Source organism: Heterodontus francisci, chromosome 14 (assembly GCF_036365525.1).
Source record: "Heterodontus francisci isolate sHetFra1 chromosome 14, sHetFra1.hap1, whole genome shotgun sequence".
Classification (NCBI taxonomy): Eukaryota; Metazoa; Chordata; class Chondrichthyes; order Heterodontiformes; family Heterodontidae; genus Heterodontus; species Heterodontus francisci.
In genome coordinates, this window is record NC_090384.1 from 63,376,449 (window position 1) to 63,402,444 (window position 25,996).

Below are 25,996 nucleotides of genomic sequence, written 5' to 3' on the forward strand. Positions count from 1 at the left end.
ATGTCAGGAAGACAATGGGCACTCCACCCAACACCTTCCCTCACAATTTTACGGGCCCCACACCATCCTGCCTGTCCCCAGCGGGATGATAAAATTCAGCCCAATATTCCAGCTGGGGTGGAATACTATGTTTTAGATAGGTTTGCATAATTTCCTGGCTTTTGTATTCTATATCTCAATTTATAAAGCCCAGGATCCCATATGCTTTATTTACTGCTTTGTCAACCTGCCCTGCCACCTTCAAAGATTTGTGTACAAACAGCCCCAGGCGTCTGTTCTTGTATCCCTTTAAAATTGTACCATATAATGTCACAAAAGGTTTTATTTTTGTACTAAAATCTTGGACTTCTATGTGTTTCAAAAAAAAAGTTGAGAAAAGGATTTTGCTGCAAAAATAATTGGAATTCCTGCAATGTTTTGGAAGGAAGATCAGAACAAGGGTTAAAATTTATGGGTGTTTTGAAAGGAAGTTAAACTTGTATAAGGACAGAAAGGTCAGCAATTTCAAGGAAATCAAGGGGGTTGACCTTCAGAGCAGCTTTTGAACCAGGGGGAGACAGTGTGTCTGGACATGTGACCATGTTCAGGAAGGTTCTTATTTCAATCTGGACCTTTTAAAAAGCCTGTGAATTGGATAAAGGGCAGGGATTTGAAATCTTCACTTGACCTACCTAGAGCAAGAGAGAAAAGAGCCAGAAAAGTGTTATCTCTCTCTGTAAAGGAGACTTGCATCTCTTGAAAAGGAATCCTGCATTTGAAAGGTGGCAGATTCCTGTTGCCTCCGGTCTCTGAAGAATTTCTGCATCCAGTGAGATTCCTGCTGCCTCATGTGTTCTAGGAAATACTGAAATCTGAAGAATTCTTCTACTGCTAGACTGCTGCTTCAAAACCCAAGCAGATCTGTTGCTACACCCCTGATGGAAGACCTATGTGATACCTGCTGCAGTTAAATTGCCGTGAACACCTACACATCACAGGTTGTTCATCAACCTCGCCTGGAAAGACTTCGAGTGGCATTCAACTATTCAACTCTGGGACACCTCACCGTACTGAAAACATCCCACCAGAACGTGAACCTCAATTATTTTTTATTATTCCTTCTATTCCTAAGAAACAGTTGTGATGCAAAACACCCTTTTGAAACCAGTTAACCATTTCTCTTTGAATGTACGTGTGTGAGCATGAGGGTTAAGGGATTAAGGAGTTTTCTCATATATATATAGATTTATCTCATTAGTAGTTAAGACCTATTATTTCTTTTGTAATAAATAGTTAATGTTGTTTTTGTTTAAAGAAACCTGGCTTGGTGTACTTTATTCTGGGGGAAAAATACAGCGTTTAATTTAGCTAGTCTTCGGTAGGTGGGAGACTTTATTTGATATGTTATGACCTGTGGAGTAGTGGGACTGAATTAACAGTGCATTACTCCCGCCTTGGTCGTAACAATAGCTTGTATTGTCTCTCCTCATTCTTCCGAATAAAATGTATCACCTCACACTTTTTTGTGTTGAATTTCATCTGCCTTGTGTCCGTGCATTCCATTAGTCTGTATATGTCCTCTTGAAATCTATTACTATCTTCCTCATTTTTTAACACACTTCCAAGTTTTATGCCATCTGCAAATTTTGAAATTGTGCCTTATACCCAGAGACAAAGTTATTAATGTATATCAAAATTATCAGTACTACTAGTCCTGAAACTTGGGAACACCACTGTACATTTCCTTCCAGTCCAAAAGGTTATTCATCACAACTCTCTGTTTTCTATCTTAGCCAATTTTGTATCCATGTTGATACAGCCTCTTTTATTCCATGGTCTTCAATTTTGCTAACAATATGTGGTGCTTTATCAAAGGTCTTCTGAAAGTCCATATACACATCAACTGCACTGCCCGCATACACCCTCTCTGTTACCTCATCAAAAAACTGAATCGAGTTAGTCAAATATGAATTGCCTTTAACAAATCCATGCTGGCATTCCTTTATTATGCTTGCTCAAATGGCTGTTAATTCTCTTCCAGATTGTTGTTTCTAAAAGCCAGGTTTATCCTGCTCCCCTTTTTTGAAGAAGTGCATTATATTTGTAATCCTCCAGTCCTCTGGCACTACCTCTGCATCTAAGGAGAATTGAAAGACTATGGTTGGCACCTCCACAATTTCTACCCTTACGTCCTTCAGCAACCTAAGATGCATTCCATCCAGACTGTGTGACTCATCCATTTTATTTCCATTTCCATACCATCGCCTGACTTCACCCCGCCTCAGCTCATCTGCTGCTGAAACCCTCATCCATGCCTTTCGAATTGAATATTTCAACACACTCCCGGCTGGCCTCCCAAGTTCTACCCTCCGTAAACTTGATGTCATCCAAAACTCTGCTGTCCGCATGCTAATTCATATTACATCCTATTGGCCCATCACCCCTGTGCTTGCTGACCTAATTGGCTCCTGGTTAGGTAACACTCAATTTTTAAATTCTTAGCCTTGTTTTCAAATCCCTCCATGGCTTCACACCCTCCCTATCTCTGTAATCTCCTCCAGCCGTACAACCCTCCACGACACATGCATTCCTCTAATTCTGGCTTCCTCAGGATCCCCAATTTTAATTGCTCCACCATTGCATGCTGTACCTTTGGCTGCCATGGTCCTAAGCTCTGGAATTCCCTCTCTAAACCTCATTGTCTCTCTACTTCTCTTTCCTACTTAAAACCTACCTCTGACCAAGCTTTTGGCCATCTGTGCTTTGTTTTATAATGCTTCTGTAAAGTGACTTAGGAGGTTTTATTATATTAAAGGCACTATATAAATACAAGCTGTTGTCAATAGCTACTGCCAGTCTTTCTAGTACCTCCTCTTGATCCATTTTTATCTTATCCAGTATCCTGACAACCTCCTAATTTACCATTGCTTTAGCAAAGTCATCTTCCTTGGTCAACATGGGTGTATAGGATAATTAAAGTCCCCCATTATCACTACTCTGTAGTTCTACCACCTTTCTGTAACTTGCATGCAAATGTGCTCCTCTATCTCATTCCCACTATTTGGTGGAATTTAGTATACCCCAAGTAGCATCATAGCAACGCTATTGTCCCTTCATTCTAACCAAATGGACTCTGTCTTTGGCCCCTCAACTACATCATGCCTTTCCACTGCTTTAATAGTTGATTTGATCAATATTGCCAAACCCCCTCCATCCCTTTCTTTCTTGATTACCTCATAGCCAGGAATATAAATTTCCAAATCCTTCTTCCCTTCTTTGAACAAGGTCTCTGTTATTGTCATTATATCGTAGTCCCAATCTCCTACAATAATTAAAAAGTTGAAGGACTACTAATACTCCACCACACTTGTAGAAGTTAATTTTCAGTCCCAGAGAAGTTGTTTGGTGGTAATTATGACTAACCACACCATTAAAAGGGTACTTACACTGGAATGGACAAGCCCTAACACTTTTTGACAAATTTTGACTATACCTATGAGGTAAATACAGGAATTCCACACTGTTCAATGTATTTTAACAGTAAGTCAGACAGCATGGTACCGTTTTCATGCAGCTTTTGCAGGAGCAAGGGCATCACTGACAGCAACTTCCAAATATCCACCAGTTGCACATGTGCAACTGCCAGAAGTTATCGTCCAATTTGTACATAAATCACAGTAAGCGCTGTTAGTGTTACCATTATGTTTACAGAAAAATCCATTCCAGGAGTTTATAGCTTTATCAGTCTTTTTTTTGTATATGTCGCAATTAACACCTCAAGTATTGTTATTGTTGAAATTCTTCCCCCTGATAGTATTGATTGGTTTTCCTTTTGAGTTGAGGCACTAATAACTCAACTTTTACAAAATACTAAAAGATGCAAGGTAGATCTATTTAATATCAGCAGAGAAACTCAACACACTCAGAAAATATTCTCTTTGAAAGAATGTGAGACAACAGCATAGTGTCCTATGTTCTAGTTAGTGATGGGGTTCTGGGTGAGAATAGTTTTCTGAGGAAATTTTGTGATTAAATATTTCTTCAAATAATACCAGTCCAAAATCAAAACTCATTTAAAGTTGAATTTTGTAATTATCTACCTGTTTTCAAGTTGATGGGGAGTTGTGAACTGTGGGAAGTGGCTAATGTTATAACTTAATGGCTGTCCATGTCTCCGCTTTAAAGACGTCTGCAAACACGACATGAAATCCTGTGACATTGATCACAAGTCGTGGGAGTCAGTTGCCAGCGTTCACCAGAGTTGGCGGGCAGCCATAAAGGCGGGGCTAAAGTGTGGCGAATCGAAGAGACTTAATAGTTGGCAGGAAAAAAGACAGAGGCGCAAGGGGAGAGCCAACCGTGCAACAGCTCCGACAAACAAATTTTTCTGCAGCACCTGTGGAAGAGCCTGTCACTCTAGAATTGGCCTTTATAGCCACTCCAGGCGCTGCTCCACACACCACTGACCACCTCCAGGCGCTTACCCATTGTCTCTCGAGATAAGGAGGCCAAAGAGAATGTGTGTATATACTGGCAATGTTTCTTATGGTTTTTCCTTGAAAAGAACTGGTTGTTATGTGCACTTCTGTGGTCTAATTAATGTTGTAACTTAATTTCATTAATGTTAGTTTGCTTTAATTGTGTATTGATTGGTATTGTGGGACAATCTACTGTTGGTTACCATGGTGAAAGATAGCACACTCCTGAGTGCTGAAAGGGATTGTAAGGAGAATTGATTTTACATGTCATTAAACATGTTAGCTGGTAGTATATTTAGGGTACTGATGTCCTAAAGCTCTGCAATAATTCTGAAGTGGAAGTTGCTACGGTTACGGCAAGTGCTAAAATTAAAAAGACAGCTGTTGATATTTTTTGCAAATGCCAGTGGTTCATGGATCATAGTTCTAGTTGTTATCTCAATTTGGTGTTATAAATGATATATCTCACATGGTGAGAGATACCATTTTATTATATTGTCTTACTGGGCATATATCCTACATAATTGACAACGGCAAATCTGATTATGCATCTTTCTCTCTTGTCTTAAGTTGTAGCAGGCTATAGCTATCCCCTAACAGTTGGCATATTTTCTTTCATACTTTGCAGCAACCTTATAAACCATGTTTTAAAAATTAAAATTACTAATCCATTTTCCATAGCTTTACTCATGGATAGTCAGGGATTGGGCGCATTGTTATGATGTTCAGCAGCTAATCTGACCTGTTCTTTAAAGACCAGGGCTCAGGTAATGCTTGAGAGGAGGTGGCCCAAATAGGCCATCCTAAGATCAGTTACACACCAATCGGTGTTCCTGTTGAGAGAAAAAAAGTAATTTTTTTTCCAAGAAGTGTTTTGAATGAGTTGATTGGTTCTGCTGCTGCTTGTAGCTACTCTTCCCAGGAGATCTGCTATCATGGTATGTCACGCTTGTCTAGCTTGCGCCTTCCTCCCATTCACTGTAGCTGGTCTGCAATCGCTTTGTGGTGTCCAGCATCCAACTACGTCTAGGTCAACCCCTCTTCCTGCCGCCCTCCACTTTGCCATCTCGAAGAGATCTCTGTGGTTTTTCAGCTCTGATCATATTGGCGAAATGTTGACCTTTTCTTTTCTGGACGTCACTTTTTAGAGTTCTTTTTGCTCGTGCAATTTCAAACACCTCTTCATTTGTCTAATCGTCTGTATAAGGAATTTTAAGCATATGTCTTAGCATCCACATTTCAAAGGCCTTTATTTTCTTCCACAGATCTTTACTTATTGTCCAGGTTTCTGAGGCAAACAGGAAAGTGGATGGAATGTAGCATCTTATGAGTTCTTTCCTTGTTAAAAACTTGAGCTTTCTTGTCGTTAACACATCCTTCATCTTCCCGAAATTACTTCGGGCTTTCTCTATCCTTCTTTTGACTTCAGCATCACATCTACCATCTTCTGTTATCATTTGTCCTAAATAGACTAACTTATCTCTTGTTCCAGTGTGACAACATTCACCTCAATCTTCACTCTAGTTTCTTCTAATGTATTCCTTCCAACTTCCATCGGTTTTGTCTTTTTGGTGTTCATACTCAATCCATATTCTAAACTTCTAAATTTTACTTGATCTACAATATTTTGTTAGGGCTCTTCTAATACTGCAAGTAGCGCTGTGTTGTCAGCATACTGCAAATTTGTTATGAATTGCCTCCAATTTTTGCACCTGGAAGTACATCTAATTCTCTGAATATTTGTAGAGATTGAATAATTTTGGCGACAGTACACAGCCTTGTCGTACTCCTTTCTTCATTTCAAACATATCTGATTGTCCATCTTCTAGCCTGATGCTCGCTATTTGGTCCCAATATAGGCTCTGGATTAAATCTCCCATCTTAACTGTAAATGTCACATTTCAGCAACATTTGGTGATAAACGTGATTGAACACTTTTTCATAATCTATATAGCATATGTAATTGTTTGTGATTACTCCTAGATATTTATCAAAGATTGTTCTTAGGTTAAATATGCCCCCGCTTGTTCCTACTCCAGGTCTAAATCCAGACTGTGTTTCACCAATTTCTGCTTCAAACATATTATTATTTCTTTCTATTATGATTTTCAAGATCACTTTATTGAGATGACTCATTAAGCTTACAGTTCTAAACTGACTGCACTCCATTGCTTTAGGCTTCTTAGGTATCTTAACGAATAATGAATGTCTCAAGTCATTTGGAATATAACCTTTGGTACATATAGGATCACAAATTTCTGTTATTACTACTAATTCTGTTTCTCCAAGGGCTTATAGATGTTCCAATGTTATTTCATCTATGCCTGGAGCTTTTCCTGAATTCATCAATTTCAAAGCATTCTTTGGGCTGGATTTTGTTCTCCCCCAGGCGTCGGGTTCAATGGTGGGGTGGGGGGCCTGAAGATGGCTGTGGATGAGGCCCGCCACGGACCTCGACACCGTGAGGACCCGGTCCGATCCTCCCGGTGGCGGAGAGACTCTGTGGTGTCCCCCCCCCACCCCGTCGCTCGGCAAAGGACCACAATTTAAATATCCAAATGAATAAAATTATTAACATTAAATAGACTTACCTGCATTCTTGAGGGCCCACCGCGATCTTTGGCCCGGCAGCCGGCCCTCCCGTGCCTTCAGATCCTCATCCAGGGAAATGCAGTGCCACACTGGCGGGGAGGGGGGAAAGAGGTAAGTTTGTCAGTGCGGGAGAGGGGGATACGGGGTCAAATATATGTAATAAGTGTAGGGGATGGTGGGAAGGGTTGAACCTTAAACTTTGTGTAGTTCTTGGTGGGCGAGGTCAGATGTAAAAGGTACGTGTTTTTGGTGGGGGGGAGAAGGGCAAATAGTTATTGTACTTGTTATGGAGGGGTGGGAAAGGGGCATTAGAAATGTATTTATATAATTTTGTGGGGTAGGACTTGAAAAATTTTAATTGGGCGGCAGGGTTGGCTGCCTTTTGAAAATGGCGCCAGCGCCTGCACACAGGCAGCATGTCGCCATTGCCAGGGATGAACAGCCCACCCTCTCCCTGAGATTGGGGGAGGAGCAGGCTGCCCCATCTATTTAAATGAGCTGTCATGCTTGTGATTGTGGCGGCTCTTTGGCGTGCAGCCCACGTGGGCAGGCTGCTATTCTTTGAGCTCTTAAGATCCAGCCTTTTACCTCTGATATCATAATGTTTGGTCTTTCCTTTGCCTCGAAATCTTGAGGATTCTCTTCACCTTTTTTTGGTAGCTTTCTCCAATGGTTATTGAGAATTGGTTGCTGTCAAAGTTCTTCGTGATTGGTCATTGAGGATTTCTAGCTACCTTTCTCAGTTTTGATTCAGACATTCCCCACCTTTTCAGTTCTGATTTTCTGGCATTTTGTGTTAGCTAATTAGCTCAGAAAGTTTTTCACAAAGTGATATTTACGTGATATTTTTCACCTGTGCACATACCGACAACAGATGAAAAAACATATCCATTTTCTTCTTACATCTCAGATTCTTCCTCTGGATTTTGGAATCAAATCACTCCTTTAATGTTGTAATAAAAATAATAAGCCCTCTAATTTCCCTACCTCTGTAATGTTGTGCTGGTACTTCTGAGGGTAGTCACTCAATAAAATGGGGACTCTATGTGTGAACCCAATTTTAACTACAATGATGAAGGGTCACAGACCTGAAACGCTAACTCTGGGCTGGATTTTATGGCAGGCGGATGGGCTGGTCACCGACGTAAACGTCGGGGGCGAACCCGCATCCGCCAAGCCTGGGGATCCGACCCGCATTTTACAGGTCCCCGGGTTTTAACTGTTCAGAGGCGGGACTTCCACCCACTTGAGGGAGGATGTCCCGCCAATTGAGCTTCCGGCCAATTGGGCCGGCTGCTCTTAGCTTCAGCAGCGCCACTGGGAGCAGTGGCCACAGCTGGGACTGCAGCCCAGCTGAGGACATGGAACTGGGATCGAGGTAGGTTTGGTTTGCCTCACCGGGCAGATGGGTCGCGGCCCGCAAAGCAAGGGTGGTCATTTGGGGGGGGGGGTGGGCACCTCGGGTCCTGGGGGTGGTTGGGGAAGCAGGGGCGGCCCTCAATCGGGCACCTTGTACCCGATTGTCAGGACTTCCTCCCCCGCCTCCCGGTACACTGGAAGGCCGCCAGGTATCACTGGGCAGGCTTTCACGTCTACCGGATGCCCGCTTGCCACGGGTAAAATACCCGTGGAGGCGGGCGAAGGCCCTTAAGTGGCTGTTAAGTGGCCACTTAAGGGCTTCAATTGGCTGGGGCGGGCAGCCCGTTTCTCGCCCTCCCCGCGGCCCACGGAAAGTGGGGCGGAGGCAGGGGTGGGTGGGGAAGGCCTCCTGGAGCCTCCTGCTCCATTTTACGCCATCCCCCACCCGCCGGCTTGCTGGCGTGGCGTAAAATTCTGGCCTCTGTTTCTCTCTACACAGATGCTGCCAGACCTGCTGAGTATAGTGGCGCAGTGGTTAGCACCACAGCCTCACAGCTCCAGGGACCCGGGTTCAATTCTGGGTACTGCCTATGCGGAGTTTGCAAGTTCTCTCTGTGACCGTGTGGGTTTTCGCTGGGTGCTCCGGTTTCCTCCCACAGCCAAAGACTTGCTGGTGATAGGTGAATTGGCTGTTGTAAATTGCCCCTAGTGTAGGTAGGTGGTAGGGAATATGGGATTACTGTAGGGTTAGTATAAATGGGTGGTTGTTGGTTGGCACAGGCTCGGTGGGCTGAAGACCCTGTTTCAGTGCTGTATCTCTAAATAATAAAATAAATATTTCCAGCACTTACTGCTCTCATTTCCAACTACAATGTGATATTTAAGGCTGGTAGACCTTTTGGAAGGATTTTTTCTTTCCCAAAACATCACCAATATAGTCCTCTCCTAAGATATTGTTTCTTTTTGCCTCTTTTCTCATTTTCCATCCATTACATGGCTTGGAGAAAAAAGTTAACTCTGAGACACTACTTCAAAACAGGCAGGCGAAATAAACAAGTAAACGTGTTTAATTGATGCAAAATTAGGACAAATATTCACAGGTCTTCATTGCAAAGAGTGATTCATATTTGAAAGTGATGGGATGTTGGAGGTAAAGAGTTAAGGATCATTTAAGTGATGGCTGTAATGACGATTTTGTAGGTTTATTTCGGATATGAACATCTTACATTTAGCTCTTATTACATTTAACTACACCTGCTTGGGTAGAAGACACAGCAAATGATTCTTCTGGTGTGGAAATGTTTATTATAGTAATCTCTTTTTTAAAATTGCCACATGCCCACGAGTTCTCCTGAGTGCTGTACCTCTCATTGATCTCTCCAGATGCTGACTGAGCTGTTGTAGACTGATTCTCAACTTAAACAAAAACAAAAAAATGCTGGAAATACTCAGCAGGTCTGGCAGCATCTGTAGAAGGAGAAGCAGAGTTAGTCTTTCAGGTCAGTGACCCTTCTTCAGATATAACTGAGTTCTGAAGAACAAGTTGAGAATCGTCAGCAACAAAAACAAGAAATGCTGGATTCACTCAGCAGGTCTGGCAGCATCTGTGGAAAGAGAAGCAGAGTTAACATTTCGGGTCAGTGACCCTTCTTCGGATATAACTGAGTTCTGAAGAACAAGTTGAGAATCGTCAGCAACAAAAACAAGAAATGCTGGATTCACTCAGCAGGTCTGGCAGCATCTGTGGAAAGAGAAGCAGAGTTAACGTTTCGGGTCAGTGACCCTTCTTCGGATATAACTGAGTTCTGAAGAACAAGTTGAGAATCGTCAGCAACAAAAACAAGAAATGCTGGATTCACTCAGCAGGTCTGGCAGCATCTGTGGAAAGAGAAGCAGAGTTAACGTTTCGGGTCAGTGACCCTTCGGAAGGGTCACTGACCCGAAACGTTAACTCTGCTTCTCTTTCCACAGATGCTGCCAGACCTGCTGAGTGAATCCAGCATTTCTTGTTTTTGTTTCAGATTTCCAGCATCCGCAGTATTTTGCTTTTATTTGAGAATCGTCAGATCTGATGAAGGGTCACTGACCTGAAACCTTAACTCTGCTTCCGTCCCCACAGATGCTGCCAGTCCTGCTGAATATTTCCAGCATTTCTTGTTTTTATTTCAGATTTCCAGCATCTGCAGTATTTTGCTTTTATATTATTATTCTTTTTCCAGTTGCTTCCCCCCCGGGAGGCGTGGTCTGGCCGGAGAGATGGGAATGAGTGACACCGTTACTGCGCAGGCGTTCTCAGGCTTTTACCCAAATCTCGAATAAAGCCGCGAGACTTCCTCTCACCACCCTCTTTACGTCATCAGCCAAGATGGTAGGTAATCCTGAGGTGATCTGTCTGCCTCCGAAGCGATTGGAATCCAATGGCATCGGTCGCTAGAATTCATCTAAAAACAAATTCCTATTTGCTAATCATCACGGTGCTTTCTATCGACAACATGGGCAGCGATTGTGCATTTGTTTGGATGAAAGTTTCTTCCTGGCCCGCTATGCATGTGCGGCCTAGTTAGCGGAGTTTGGGTACAGTGCGAGCCGGGTGCAGTGTTCGCGCAGTCTTCTCTGCTCGAGGGTAAGATTGAAGCAGCCAGTGTGGCCCGCTTTAACTAGGGGATTATCCACGTGCTGAGCCTCCTGCCGCGGCTGATTTCCCCCTCGTCGCTATCCCGGGCCGGGTTTCGCGTTGCCCAATACGGTTGGCATCCGCCGCTTTTTTTCTCGTCGGCCTGCGAGTCCCATTCATTCACCGTCACCCTATAAACGGACAGTAAACATTATGTGCAGTTGCTTTTCGTTTTGAGAAGCCCCGTGCTGGAGTGCACTATTAAATTCGGCGCTTGTAGTGAAATACTAATCTGATGGTTCATACAATGTGCGGAGGTTATGGCATTTCCAATCTCCTCAGCGATTATTCAAGCTCTGAGCAGGTCGAAATGTTGCGTTTTAAATAATTATAATAGCTCGAGTCACCTATAGAAATAATAAATGTTTGATTCGAGTGTTGTATGCCAATAACTAGACCTCAATTGTTAGTGACTTGATTACAAAAGCTAATTAGTTCTTTCCCATCGGTGGCTGGGGTGTACTGGAACTCTAAAATAAAAGCAAAATACTGCAGATGTTGGACATTTGAAATTAAAACAGAAAGTGCTGGCAATACTCAGCATCCGTGCAGAGAGAAGCAGTTAAAGTTTCAGGTCTGTGACCTTTCATCAGAACTGTTATTTGTGCTGGGAACATTTATGGCTTAGTCCCTAGTTTAAGAGTTCATAAAATCAGAGTGTCTGCAGCATAGAGGAGGCTATTCGGTACATAACGACTCAACTCTGCAGGAGCAAGTCCCATTCCCTGGCCTTTCTCAGCCTTTTAAAGTTTGTTCTGTTCAGATTGATTGAAACTACCTCCACCAGTTTAAGATTTCATTTGTCTGTCATCCTCAGGGATGCTCTGATCGTGGTTGTCATAGCGAGTTACTTTTCTAGAAAATGAGTGTAGGCTGTAAAAATTGGGGATACTAGACTGAATAGAGATGAAACTTGTTGGAAATGCATGTCTATATTTAGCATGCTTGTACTATCTGTATATCTTTTTAAAATGTTAACTAATTTAGTGAGGGTTTTATTTTAGTGAGTTAAAAGACTTGAATACTGTTCACAACACAAGCACACTGTGTTTATGCATAAACTTGGATGAGTAATGGAAGAATGCTGAATGGTCATTCTATCAGTGACTCTGATTGTGAATGGGGCTCAGAAGTATACGATGGAGCAAGTCTGAAGAACCACAAGTAAAGCAAGATCTACCAGAAATTGGTCTCGGACATGCACTAAGTACTACTGGCCGAGCTGTTGGTTATTGGTTGCTTGTGTACCTACAGTTGATCTGGTTTGCATTTTAGTATTACAGCAGCTGCTGGTCTTTTGCTCTGCTTTAAGTCATATTTTAGACTAGTAAACAGTGTTTTTGGATAACCAGCTTAAAAAGGGTTGTTCTTTTGGGTCGCTTTGTACCCTCTCTGGTTCTATTTCTATAGAACCAGGGCTCAAAATTCTTCTAGAGGAAGAAGACATTAAAGTGAAGTGCTGATGTTTAGATTTAGAGATACAGCACTGAAACAGGCCCTTCAGCCTGTGCTGACCATTAACCACCCATTCATACTAATCCTACACTAATCCCATATTCCTACCACATCCTCACCTGTCCCTATATTCCCCTACCACCTACTGATACTAGGGGCAATTTTATAATGGCCAATTTACCTGCAAGTCTTTTGGCATGTGGGAGGAAACCGGAACACCCGGAGGAAAAACACAGACACAGGGAGAACTTGCAAACTCCACGCAGGCAGTACCCAGAATTGAACCCGGGTCGCTGGAGCTGTGAGGCTGCGGTGCTAACCACTGCGTCACTGTGCTGCCCATTAAAGTGGGCATGATTTGCCTATAAACATACTTCAGGAGTGGGTGCCTGACTAAATAAATGGTCAGTTTTCCAATGCAAAATGTTGGGGAATGGCAAAATAACTTGCTTTTAATTATTTTAGCCGTCCAGATTCAGAAAAACCAGGAAGTTGAGGGGACACGTTAGCCACGGTCATGGCCGTATTGGTGAGTAGTACCTGCGGGCTCAAGTTTTTTTTAATGTATGTACTTAAAATACTAGGTAATATTTATTTTTTTTCCTTGTTTAGGCAAACACAGGAAGCATCCTGGTGGTCGTGGCAATGCTGGTGGTATGCATCATCACAGAATCAACTTTGATAAATAGTATGTATTGTACTAAATTTATATTAATCCATATTAGACTAATTGTGATTTTGCACCAAATGTGCTGTCTGTTGTGGTGTGGTGTCTTGTCAATGAAAGGGCCTCTGAAGCTGAGGGTAGGAGCTTAGTGCAAATTACCATAAGTGAAATTTTAACAATTCTGGAAGGATCTGAGCATCTTATTCAACTGTTCTGTTGAAGTTAGGGAAAATAATGCTAGTACATTTTTTCATCAAGTGAAGAAATAAAATTCTGGTATATAAGGTTATATGTAACTGCTATCCTCTTCACTCTTCTCATTTAAAATTGACAATAACGAGGCTAGAGTCACATCCTGACATTCCCAGTTGTTCTGGTGTGCTATAGTTCTCGAAGAATGAATACTAACTTTATTTACTGGCTGGAGCTTCTTGTAGCACAGTCAGCCACCAGAATAGTAACATTGTATAAAGTGGTATTACAACTTTTACAGCTTGACTTTGGCATCAGGCTCTGTATAACTACATTGGAAAACGATTTTGAATTATTTACTTAAAACCAAGTGATATATGTATGCCTTGTGGGCCTGTGTAAATGGCTGCCTTAATTTGTCCCTACTGACTATGATCAGCTGAAACTAGACAAATGCCTTGTGTGCTTGAGCCTTTTCTCAATTTTCATGGAATTCTCTTCAACGAAAACAGCTTGACCTTGCTAACTCAATGTAGTTAGCAGCCCCAGCAACTCATCTGACTTTCCTTATGTTCTCTTCTGCATTTAGACACTCCCATTTCTCTGCTGACCAGTTTTAGAATGCTATGTAAACGTGATTAAGTTGGAATCCAAATTATTCTATTTTTATAACTCATTTGTCCAGTTTGATTTTATTTGCATGATTAGTAGGGGATTGGATACTGTAAACCATACTCAAGTCATCCATTGAGTGCACCGTGTCACCTAATGGTTCAAGTTACTTTTCTTGCTCTGTTCTTTAAAATAAGTCTTGCTACTTTGCTGTAGATGCTAGTGTGTTAATGTGTTGAACTCCCTATTTAAATCAAGGTATCTTCTGTAAGGCAAAGTTCTCCCAAATTGTGAGTTGCTGAATTCCAAATATTTCAAATTGGAAGAGTGGAGTTCCTTGATGGACTATGCAAATTGTCAAGTGGGATTACTACATTTAAAATACGCCATACCCTACATCAGAGGGAGAATATATTTTGTGGCTGTGTGTGAACTTGGGCTAATCTTGGTGTCATGACCAGGTGAGAAAGGGGTCTGGGGGTTCCTTCTCAGCCTTTGCCTGGTTTAACCGTTACAAGGTTTAATTTTAGAAACACTGTCTTTTTAGCTCCCCCTCAGTGAATCCTTGTTCTCTGCTCCAATTGTAAGGCAGAGAAATCAGACCGGTTTCCTTGCATTTAACCAAGAAAGGTAGAAGTTTATTAATCTTAAACTCTAATCCGGTTAACGACTACAACTATGCGACGCGACCACGCTAGCATGTGTACGCGATAAACACACATGCAGATAGTCAGAAAAAGTGGAAAAAATAAAGGGGAAAAGTTTGATGCAGTATCTGTTAGTTATTTACTGTCCTTTGAGTTCAACGTGCAGTCTTTGGTTGCTGGTAGGTCCTTCTATTCGTTGGGGCCCAGTTCACGCATCAACTTGTTTAGATGTCAGGAGTTCTTTCTCTCGGTGTACGTGTCTTTCGTGGCTCCAGTGGCCTGGAGAAAGCACGAGAGAGACAGCCTGGCAAGAGGCCTGCTTGTTCCAGCTTCAGTTGCAAAACTGCCTTCTGTTCCTTTCTGTGTGGCACAATTTCAAAAAACCAAGTTGGCCGGCAGGTCAGTCATGTGACTAACTGGCTTAACCACTCACGTCCACGTTTGTGAATTGTATGGTTTTAGCAGGCCCTGGAATGCGCTTCCTTACACCTTCACTGTCAGGTAATCAAAATCCATTTGGGTTAATTGGATCAGGGAATATTCCTTTGTCACCAAAAGCAGCGTCTTTTAGTATGCAAATGTCCTTTCAGCCCAAATGTCTGGTGATCTCTTTAACAAGACATTCCTTCACTCCAGTAACAGTTTAAAATTGGTCATATGACAAAATTAATATGCCTCATTCTTTGCAGGTGGTCTGCATGACATTGGTCATACTCTTGTGACCTTGTTTGGTTGTGTAGGGAATACGTAATAAAATGGAAGGCATTCATTAAATGATCTATGGATGCTATGTTAAAGGAGAACTAAGGAAGGAAAGTAATAGGCTGCTCCCATAAATATGGGAATGAAGGAATAAATCCCTGTTGCATGCACATTGAAATAACTAATGACAGCATTGCACACAAAGTCCATGTTTATAGTTTATTTCATGTTCAATAAATGAGTTTCTAAATTTTTTCAGTCACCCAGGTTACTTTGGAAAAGTTGGCATGAGGCATTTTCATCTAAAGAAGAATCAGTTCTTCTGTCCGACCATAAATCTGGACAAGCTGTGGACGCTGGTCAGTGAGCAGACCAGATTAAACTATGCGAAGAAACCTGAAGGGCCAGCACCTGTTATTGATGTTGTGCATGCTGTAAGTGTTACGGCACAGGAGTTTTGACTATTGTTTTTCTGGGGATAGCCTACAGATAGGATGTGCTGGATTAGAGTGAGAAATGACTTGATATCTCATGCAGGTAGTAGGTAGAGTGCAACTGAACAGGAGTTGGTAAGTCATGGTAATCTGATTACTCCCAGTTGATCTGGAGAAACCAAAAGTAGTATAAACCTTTTATCATTTCACACTTCAGGCCCATTTAAGATTTTGTTAAATGTGCATTGGGCCTCAGCCAATATACATTTACTGTGGTTTGGTGCCCAGCACAATACTTGGGATGGGGTCTGACTAGGGCTGTACAACTGAGACGTCACTTCCTCACTTGAATTTCAACCCTTCCCCCTCGCCCCATAAAATAACATATAACATTCCTCAGCCTTTTGAATGCTTTTAGTACCTGTGCACTCGCCTTGTGATTTACATGAATGGATACCCAAATCCTGTTGCTCTTCCACAGTTCCTACACTCTCCTTCAAGAAAATACTGTGACTTTTATCTTTCTCAGACCCAAAATGCACAACCCCACTTCCCCACATTTAACTTATTCTGGTTTTGCCTGTCATTCAGTCTCCTTTGCAACTTCCTGCTCCCAGCTACATGATTTACTGTGGTGCTTAACTTGTATATCCAAGTTTGCATTTGACACCTCATTATTCCTTCATTCAAGTCATTTACATATTGTGAAAAGCAGAGACCCCATAAAGATCCTTGAATGTCACTTGTCACATCCTGCCAATCAGACAATATACCCTTAATCCCTACTTTCTCCTGCCTGTTAATTATTGACTCGTCACATGGTTAGCTTCAATTCCATGTGCTTCATTTTTGGCAATCTCTCAATTATCAAGACAAATCTTTACTGAGTAAGGTTGGCTAAGTCTTTGATCGGCTGATGCTCAGCCACTGCCTCAGATTCCAATAATAGTAAACTGATAGGTCTGCAGTGACTGGGTTTCTCCCTCCTTCATTTAAATATCCAATCAAAGGTACAAACTGCAAAGAGAAGCAAGGAAGTGTGATGCATGGAATTGTGGGTCTCCACATGAGCAATGCTGCCGCAAAGGTGTTTTTCTAACGGATGGTAAAAGGGGCATTATAGCTAGTTATATAAATTTGTTAAAGTAGTGTTTGATACTCAATTCTGGAATCGAGACTAGAGTCACATCCTTACATTTACTATTGTCTTGATGTGCTATAGTTTTCGAAGAGTAACTACTGATCTTATTCACTGGCTGAAGCTCCTTTGTAGCCCAGTCAGTCACAAAATTAGTAACATTGCTTTATTTTGCAAAGTGGTCTTAAATTATATGACATTAGTGTGGTGGTGCATGAACACTTCCCCAACCACAACACCCCACCCATGCCATTGCAGCAAGCATCACATTGTTTTAAAATGGCTTGAGTTTTTGTCTCATCACTATATCTAGGCTGCCTTTATGTATTAATAAATTTTTGTCAAACTTATTAGTCCTAAATTGCTCTTTACTGTTCTGAGCTTGAGTTCCTTCATTCAATGTGCTCAATTAGGTGATTTTACAGACGTCGGCACAGAACTTTTAAGATTTCTTCACGTGCCTCCATTCATGGCCAAGTTTTTCCATGTAACTCATGCTTTTTAACATTGAGATCAATCTTGACTTGTTGGTCAGATGAGTCTGACTCAGACTGCACAGATTTACTTCTTGTATTCTATTTTGGCTATGTAGTTCAGTATTCTGATGGCTTTGATTGCTGTTCTGTGGCCTTGATGTGTAGTGCCATGTTTAAGAATCCTAGGTCTGTTTCAACTTTATCCTTGGTTATTTTGACAGTTCGTCGAGTATGTGCCATGCTTTGCACTTCTCTGCATTAAAGTGTAATTGGGCAGATTGAATTTATCATTGCTGTTTGCAAATCTGAGCTGCCTACTATTTTAGTTCACCATCTGTTTGGTAGAAGGTCAATTTGCATAGAGTATGAATCCAAATCGTTGAGAGTTGAAATGGTGACGCCCTGCTTTTTATTTCATTCTGTTCTCTTGGTGGCGGCTTCATTCGCAAAGCAACATCTGTAGCCTGTTTCTAGTTGACTCATGAAGTTGGTGATGAACCATCTTAGACTGCTGTGGTCCTTGTGGTGTTGATGCCAGTTAGGAAATTAGAGCATTTTGACCCAGTAATGATGAAGCAATGGTGGTATATGACCAAGTTAGCGTATGCCTTGGAGAAGATGTGTTTCCAAGGTCTTATTGCTACATGGTGCTTTCAGGTGCAGTTTGCAGATAGTACACATAGACTTAGATGGTTTTCAGCTTCTTGCAAATGGTGTCTTAAAACGCTCTACTTGATCCTTGTAGATGGTCGAAGTTTTAAGGGATTGGGGCAATGTTTTCATTAATTTTGTTTTGTGTGTGGCCTTTTTTTTTTTGCTGGCGCAGTACATTCTGCACTGCTGTATGGCTGCACAACTCGGAAGGAATATTGGTCAAGGAGTGAACTGGTTATCAAGATACCTGGACTCTATCCCATTGGTATAGCCAGTGTTGATGTAGCTGTCCTAGTTGAGCTTCTGGTGACCCCCCATGTTTGTCATGAGCTTGACAGATGTGCTGGAAATGAAGGTTGGAGTCCAGATAATGGATTTCATTATTTTGCATAGAATTGAAGACTAAATTAAATCTGATCACCTTTTAAAAATCTGAACATCGCAGCCTGTTTTTCTTAAAACAGCCACTGGGATGGTACCAATAATTATACTTCACAGTCTATTGGTGCACTGTGGTAAATAACATCCAAATCTGGAGATGCTCATCATCCATTCCTTTTCAGTTTGCTGTTTGGGGAGGTCATGTTCTTTATTTGGAATAGTTACTTTGTCCAAGTCATCACTGTCTTGTGCTTAGGCCCTGTTCTTGCATCTTTTGTGGCTCTTTACTGCTCAGTTAAAAACTGAAGCAATTTCATACTTATTCTGGATCTCTGATCGCTTTTTTTTGATAATTCTAATAAAGATGAGTGCCTTCAATAGCACCCCCTTGAAGAGAGGTTAAACAGCTATCAACCAATGGAATGTCCCACCAAATGTTAGCGTCTAATTAACCTCACTAGTTCCTGTGCCGTGGCTTTTGATGGGCCAGGTTAATGTCAGCTCTGCTCCAGATTATTGATGAGCAAAGCTGTGGAAGACCTAGTTTTAATTTGAAATTAATTTTCTAATTCCCCATCATCTTGAATTCTTAAACAGGATATCGTAACATTCCTAAACACATTTTATCCAGCTTCTCAGCCATGAAGTGATCTCTGCTGTTTTGAAGCATTTAGTTTCTTCAAGCTCGGGCTTCTTCACTGATCCATCAGAAACCTGAGAAAACGCTTTCATAATTTTCGATGCTAGAATCTCATTTGTATACAACACAACTATGTTCAATGGACTTTTATTTTGAGAGCAGTTAATTTCCACATTATGTAATGAATAGTCATAGAGAGATACAGCACCGAAACAGGCTCTTCAGCCCACCGAGTCCACGCTGACCATCAGCCACCCATTTATACTAATCCTACATTAATCCCATTTTCCCTCTCGCATCCCCTCAATTCTCCTACCACCTACCTACGCTAGGGGCAATTTTTTTTACAATGGCCAATTTACCCATCAACCTGCAAGTCTTTGGCATGTGGGAGGAAACCCACACGGTCACAGGGAGAACCAGCAAACTCCACACAGGCAGTACCCAGAACCGAACCCAGTCACTGGAGCTGTGAGGCTGCGGTGCTAACCACTGTGCCACTGTGCTGCCCTTGATGTATTGTTTTTTAAAATACATGATCTGATCACTGGTTTGTTTGAAAATCTCCACAGAAGGCACAAACTGGATTCTTTGAAAAGTCAAATATTTGAAAAAACATTATTGATTTTGTCTTTGAATCCTTGTGCTTGTTTTTCTCCTTAGGGTTACTATAAAGTCCTGGGCAAAGGAAGGTTGCCCAAACAGCCAGTCATTGTCAAGGCAAAGTTCTTCAGCAGGAAAGCGGAAGAGAAAATCAAGGAAGTTGGTGGAGCCTGTGTATTGATGGCATAAATTTTATAATTGGGTATAAGAATAAAATACTGTCACTTTTAATTGCATGCAGTTTCTTTTTTTAATAAAAAAGTGCATTCAAAAGATATTGAAATGGAGCGAGCCTAGTCCTCAGGTTCGTCACAACTGCTTCTGAAAATCTCAATGCTTTTACCTCCAGACTTGACTATTCCAAGGCACTCCTGGCCTGTTTTACCCTTTGTAAACTTGAGGCCATCCAAAACGCTAGAGTTAATACTGGTTGAGGTGTTTTAGTTTGGTTTTAACAGTCTGAGGGATAGCAGATAGCTGGGACTAACAGGGCTGTTCCATTACTTAGGACTGGATTATCCCAAGTTGTGTGACTGGAAAGAAGAATGGCTTAGGTCAATGGTGTAAATGACTATAGTATGGATGAGATTGGAACAATGTTGAGATGACGCCTGATTATCTATGTACGAGGAGAAAATCTTGCAGCCTGACCCAAGTACAGTTATTACTGCTTCTTTCTACCCTCTCAGCTTCCCTCAATATCTTAAACTTTGATCAGATTGTCCCTCAACCTCTAAATTCCAGGTGATACAACCCTAGTTGTGTAATTTCATAATTTAACCCTTGGAGTCCAAGTATCATTCTGATAAATCTATGCTGCAGTACTTCCAAGGCCAATATATCCTTCCCAAGTTGCAGTAGTCAGAACTGAACACTACTCCAGCTGTATTGTAACTAGGCTTTGTACAGCTGTAGCACAGCTTCTACCTCCTTGTATCCTAGTCGTGAAACCACTTTTAGCATCATAGTTTCCAAAAGTGAGATCTATTGACTGCAGTTTGGAAAAGGTACACAGTACTTGAGAGGGAATACTAGCTAGGATAGGGAGCAGGAAAGGAAATTGGGTGGCCAGCTCACTTAGTGGCAATGAGATAATGGAGCAGGGGTGGGTCTGCTCGACAATGGACATGAGGGGATGCTTGCAAATGTAGCATGAAGGTACTAAATGTTGACAATCACACCTGGGAGTCACTAGCTAGCAAAAGAGGGAAATGGCTACTCATTCTGTGGACTATTGTGCACAACCATGATGAACAGTAGCTTGGCAACAAGTGCCAATGCTTAGAACAACTCACAGCATCAGTTGCAGCTTTGTGTGAAGCTTGTGCCAGAACCTGTCCCTCGAGGATTGGCCTTTGCAACCATAAGCAAAGGTGCACCAAGAAAAATCGCTCCACCAAAGTAGATTGCTTGCTGCATGTCCATCTTTCATTGGTGGAAGGATGCCAAAAACCTGTAACAAAGTCAATCGAATAATTGTGGGGGACTTTAATCTTACAGACAGGACAAATCAATTTGTAGTAAAAACAAAGTGCTGGAAATACTCAAGTCCGGCAGTATCTGTGGAGAGAAGCAGAGTTAATGTTTCAGGTCAGTGACCTTTTCATCTGATCCCATGGAATTTCAGTTGGAATCCACGTGGAATAAATCAGAGCTGGGGGCAATCAATGCAGAAGAAGATGTGGCTCTGAAAATGAGTTTTGGTTGACGCCTTATCAAACACCAGGAGGGAAATGGAAAGCAATGAAGGTGAAAAGGTAAAATCCCATCGGTGAGAAGAGCAGAAAGTCTCGAAGGTATGCATTTCTGGAAGAAGTGGCAGTGAATTAAACACTAAAATAAAAGCAAAATACTGCAGATACTGCAAATAGCAGGTCTGGCAGCGTCTGTGCAGAGAGAAGCAGCGTTAACGTTTCAGGTCTGTGACCTTTCATTAGATGAATTTGTAGAACGCTTTCAGGACTGTTCCACAACATGTTCCAGGAAACCAATTCGGGGTAAAGCTACTTTAGATAGAGCATTGTGCAATGACATTGTGCATTAACATCTCACACTGAAGAGTGTCTGCAGAGTCTCATCGACAGGTCTGCGGCTGCCTGCAACGAATTTGGCCTAACTATCAGCCTCAAGAAAATGAACATCATGGGCCAGGAATTCAGAAATGCTCCATCCATCAATATCGGCGACCACGCTCTGGAAGTGGTTCAAGAGTTCACCTACCTAGGCTCAACTATCACCAGTAACCTGTCTCTCGATGCAGAAATCAACAAGCGCATGGGAAAGGCTTCCACTGCGATATCCAGATTGGCCAAGAGAGTGGGAAAATGGCGCACTGACACGGAACACAAAAGTCCGAGTGTATCAAGCCTGTGTCCTCAGTACCTTGCTCTACGGCAGCGAGGCCTGGACAACGTATGTCAGCTGAGAGCGACATCTCAATTCATTCCATCTTCGCTGCCTCCGGAGAATCCTTGGCATCAGGTGGCAGGACCGCATCTCCAACACAGTAGTCCTCGAGGCAGCCAACATCCCCAGCTTATACACACTACTGAGTCAGCGGCGCTTGAGATGGCTTGGCCATGTGAGCCGCATGGAAGATGGCAGGATCCCCAAGGACACATTGTACAGCTAGCTCGCCACTGGTATCAGACCTACCGGTCGTCCATGTATCCGCTTTAAAGACATCTGCAAACGCGACATGAAGTCCTGTAACATTGATCACAAGTCGTGGGAGTCAGTTGCCAGCGATCGCCAGAGCTGGCGGGCAGCCATAAAGGCGGGGGCTAAAGTGTGGCGAGTCGAAGAGACTTAGCAGTTGGCAGGAAAAAAGACAGAAGCACAAGGGGAGAGCCAACTGTGTAACAGGCCCGACAACCAATTTTTTTCTGCAGCACGTGTGGAAGAGTCTGTCACTCTAGTATTGGCCTTTATAGCCACTCCAGGCGCTGCTGCACAAACCAGTGACCACCTCTAGACGCTTACCCATTGTCTCCCGAAACAAGGAGGCCAAAGAAGGTGTAATGAGGCACGCAATTAAATTCAGTATTAAGTTTGAAAGTGACATACTCCAAGCCCAAACAAGGAACTTGAACTTAAATACAAGATTCTGAAAGGGCTTGATAGGGTAGAAGCTGAGAGATTGTTCCCACTGGTTAGGGAATCTAGAATATGGGGACAGTCTCAGGATTAGGGGCCGATCATTCAGGACAGAGATGAGCAGAAATGACTACACTCAAAAGGGTTGTGAATCTTTGGAATTCTCTACCCCAGAGGGTTGTGGGTGCTCCATCATTGAATACATTTAAGGCTGGGATAGATTTTTTGGTCTTGCAGGAAATCACGGGATATGGCGAGCAGGCAGGAAAGTGGAATTGAAGCCCAAGATCAGCCATGATCATATTGAATGGTGGAGCAGGCTTGATGGGCCATATGGTCTACTTTTCCTATTGTGTTCTTGTGAAGCCAATTACATAAGTATGAGGGGAGAGCTGGCCGAAGATGATTGGGTAAATAGATTAAAAGATATGGCGGTAAATAAACTGGGAAATATTTAAAGAAACAATTCAAAATGTTCAACAAATACACATTCCGTTAATAAACAAAAACTCAGCAAAAGATCCATCCATGGCTTTCTAAGGAAGTTAAGGATCGCATTAGATTAAAAGAATAGGCTTATAATGTGGCATAGTAGTAAGCCTGAGGATTGGGTGTGTTATAAAACCAGCAAAGGGCCACCAAAAAGTTGATAAAAAAGGGACAAAATAGAATGCAAGTAAACTAGCCTAGAATATAAAAAAAAATTAAGAGCTTTTACAAGTGTATAGAAAAGGAGGTCGCTAAAGTAAATAAATGGAAATCTGAAACAAAAATGAACTGTTGGCAATCATAGAAAGTTTAAGGCACAGAAAGAGACTACTTGGCCCATCGTGTCTGTGCCGGCGAAAAAACGATCCACCTATTCTAATCCCACCTTCCAGCATTTGGTCCGTAACCCTGCAGATTACGGCACTTGAGGTGCATATCCAGACTCCTTTTGAATGAGTTGAGGGTTTCTGCCTCAACTACTCTTTCAGGCAGTGAGTTCCAGACCAGCACCATCCTCTGGGTGAAAGAGTTTTTCCTCATCTCCCCTCTAATTTTTCTACCAATCACTTTAAATATATGCCCCCTCATCACTGACCTCTCTGCTCAGGTGAATAGACCCTTGACCTCCACTCTATACAGGCCCCTCAAAATTTTGTACATTTGAATAAGATCTCTCTTCAGCCTTCTCTGTTCCAAGGAGAACAACCCCAGCCTATCCAATCTTTCCTCATATCTACATTTTTCCAGTCCTGGCAACATTCTCATAAATCTCCTCTGTACCTTCTCTCATGCAATTACATCCTTTCTGTAATGGGGTGACCAGAACTGCACACAATACTCAAGTTGTAGCCTAACCAATGAGTTATACAGTTCCAGCATAACCTCCCTGCTCTTATATTCTATACCTCGGCTAATAAAGGAAAGGATTCCAAATGCCTTCTTAACCAACTTATTGACTTGTCCTGCTACCTTCAGGGATTTATGAACATTCACTCCAAGGTCCCTTACTTCCTCTACACTTCTCAGTATTTTCCCATTCATCATGTATCCTTTGCCTTGTTTGCCCTCCCCAAATGCATCACCTCACACTTCTCCAAGTTGAATTCCATTTGCCACTTTTCTGCTCATCTGACCAGACCATCAATATCTTCCTGCAGCCTACAGCTATCCACCTCGCTATCTACCACACCGCCAATCTTTGTGTCGTCCACAAACTTCTTGATCACGCCCCCTACATTTACATCCAATTCGTTAATATACACCACAAAAAGCAGGGGACCCTGTACTGAGCCCTGCAGAACACCACTGGAAACAGCCCTCCAGTCACTAAAACAGCCGTCAACAATTACCCTTTGTTTCCTGCCTCTGAGCCAATTTTGCATCCACCTTGCTGCATTTCCCTGGATCCCATGGGATTTAATTTTTTTAACCAGTCTGCCATGTGGGACCTTGTCAAAAGCCTTGCTAAAATCCATATCGACCACATCAACTGCACTACCCTCATCTACCTTGTTACGTCGTCAAAAAATTCGATCAAGTTGGTCAAACAAGATCTTCCCTTAACAAATCCATGCTGACTATCCTTGATTAACCTGTGCCTTTCTAAGTGACAGTTTATCCTGTCTCTCAGAATAGATTCCAATAATTTGCCCACTACTGAGGTTAGATATGTAAATACCTGCTGAGTTTTTATTTAAGTTAAAGTAAATGTTGCTTCAATTAAGAGGCGGAGACAGGAGAAATTATCGTGAGCAACAAGGAAACATCAGAGATGTTGAACAAATATTTTGTGTCTGTTTTCTATCAAACACAAGTAACAGAAGAAATAAAGGGTAACTGAGGAGCTAAGAGTGAGGAACTTAAGGTAATTAATATCAATAGAGAAAGAGAAGAGAGAAACTTAAGGGACTAAAATCCGACATCCCCAGGATCTGATGGGCTTCATCCCAGGGTTCTAAAAGAGGTAGCTGCAGAGATAGTGGATGCACTGGTTATGGTTTTCTAAAATCCCCTAGATTCTAGAATGGTTCTAGTGGATTGGAAGTTAACAAATGTAACACTGCTATTCAAGAGGAGAGAAAACATGGAACTACAGGCCAGTTAGCAAGACATCAGTTGTCTGGAAAATGCTGGAATCTAATATCAATGAAGTCTTAACAATGCACTTAGAAAATCATGGTATGGTATGGTCAGACAAAGTCAACATGATTTTAAACTCTAGAGAGTAAAGGCCTAAACTGCTCAATTTCTCTTCATAATGCCATTGAATGTCAAGGGGAGATGCTTAGATTCTCTCTTGTTTGAGATAGTCATTGCCTGGCACTTGTGTGGCACAAATATTACTTGCCACTTATCAGCCCAAGACTGTATATTGTCCAGGACTTGCTGCATTTCTACACGGACTGCTTCAGTATTTGAGAAGTCGTGAACAGTGCTAAACGTTGTGCAATCATCAGTGAACACCTTATGATGGAGGGAAGGTCATTGATGCAGTAGCTGAAGATGGTTGGGCCTAGGACACTATCCTGGTGAACTCCTGCAGTGATATCCTGGAGCTGAGATGATTGACCTTCAACAACCACAACCATCTTCCTTTGCATTAGGTATGACTCCAACCCAGCGGAGAGTTGGTAAGCTACCTTCTTGGCTACAACTGAGTGGCTTACTAGGCCATTTCAGAGGGTAATTAAGTGTCAACCACGTTGATGTGGGTCTGGAGTCAGAGATA

General features: G+C 42.1%; 1 protein-coding gene and 2 non-coding genes across 7 annotated transcripts in view; all 3 read left to right on the plus strand.

Annotated features, from left to right (window-relative positions):
• rpl27a (ribosomal protein L27a) overlaps positions 1-19,914 on the plus strand; it is a 327,304-nt gene extending 307,390 nt beyond the window's left edge. For 4 of the 5 annotated variants that reach the window (XM_068046340.1, XM_068046339.1, XM_068046341.1 and 1 more), the window contains exons 2-5: positions 13,002-13,066; positions 13,150-13,225; positions 15,617-15,791; positions 19,744-19,914. In XM_068046340.1, coding sequence (XP_067902441.1) covers positions 13,002-13,066; positions 13,150-13,225; positions 15,617-15,791; positions 19,744-19,872 — 445 coding nt within the window. In that variant the 3' untranslated portion in view covers positions 19,873-19,914. Of the gene's footprint in view, positions 1-10,754; positions 10,777-13,001; positions 13,067-13,149; positions 13,226-15,616; positions 15,792-19,743 lie in introns of those variants that run through there. The other variant, XM_068046338.1, reaches the window with a different exon arrangement.
• LOC137377377 (small nucleolar RNA SNORA3/SNORA45 family) lies at positions 13,540-13,670 on the plus strand. The gene has a single exon (XR_010976410.1). It is a non-coding gene; the product is annotated as a small nucleolar RNA SNORA3/SNORA45 family (small nucleolar RNA).
• On the plus strand, positions 16,962-17,093 carry LOC137377375 (small nucleolar RNA SNORA3/SNORA45 family). The gene has a single exon (XR_010976409.1). It is a non-coding gene; the product is annotated as a small nucleolar RNA SNORA3/SNORA45 family (small nucleolar RNA).
• Positions 19,915-25,996: the final 6,082 nt, after the last annotated feature.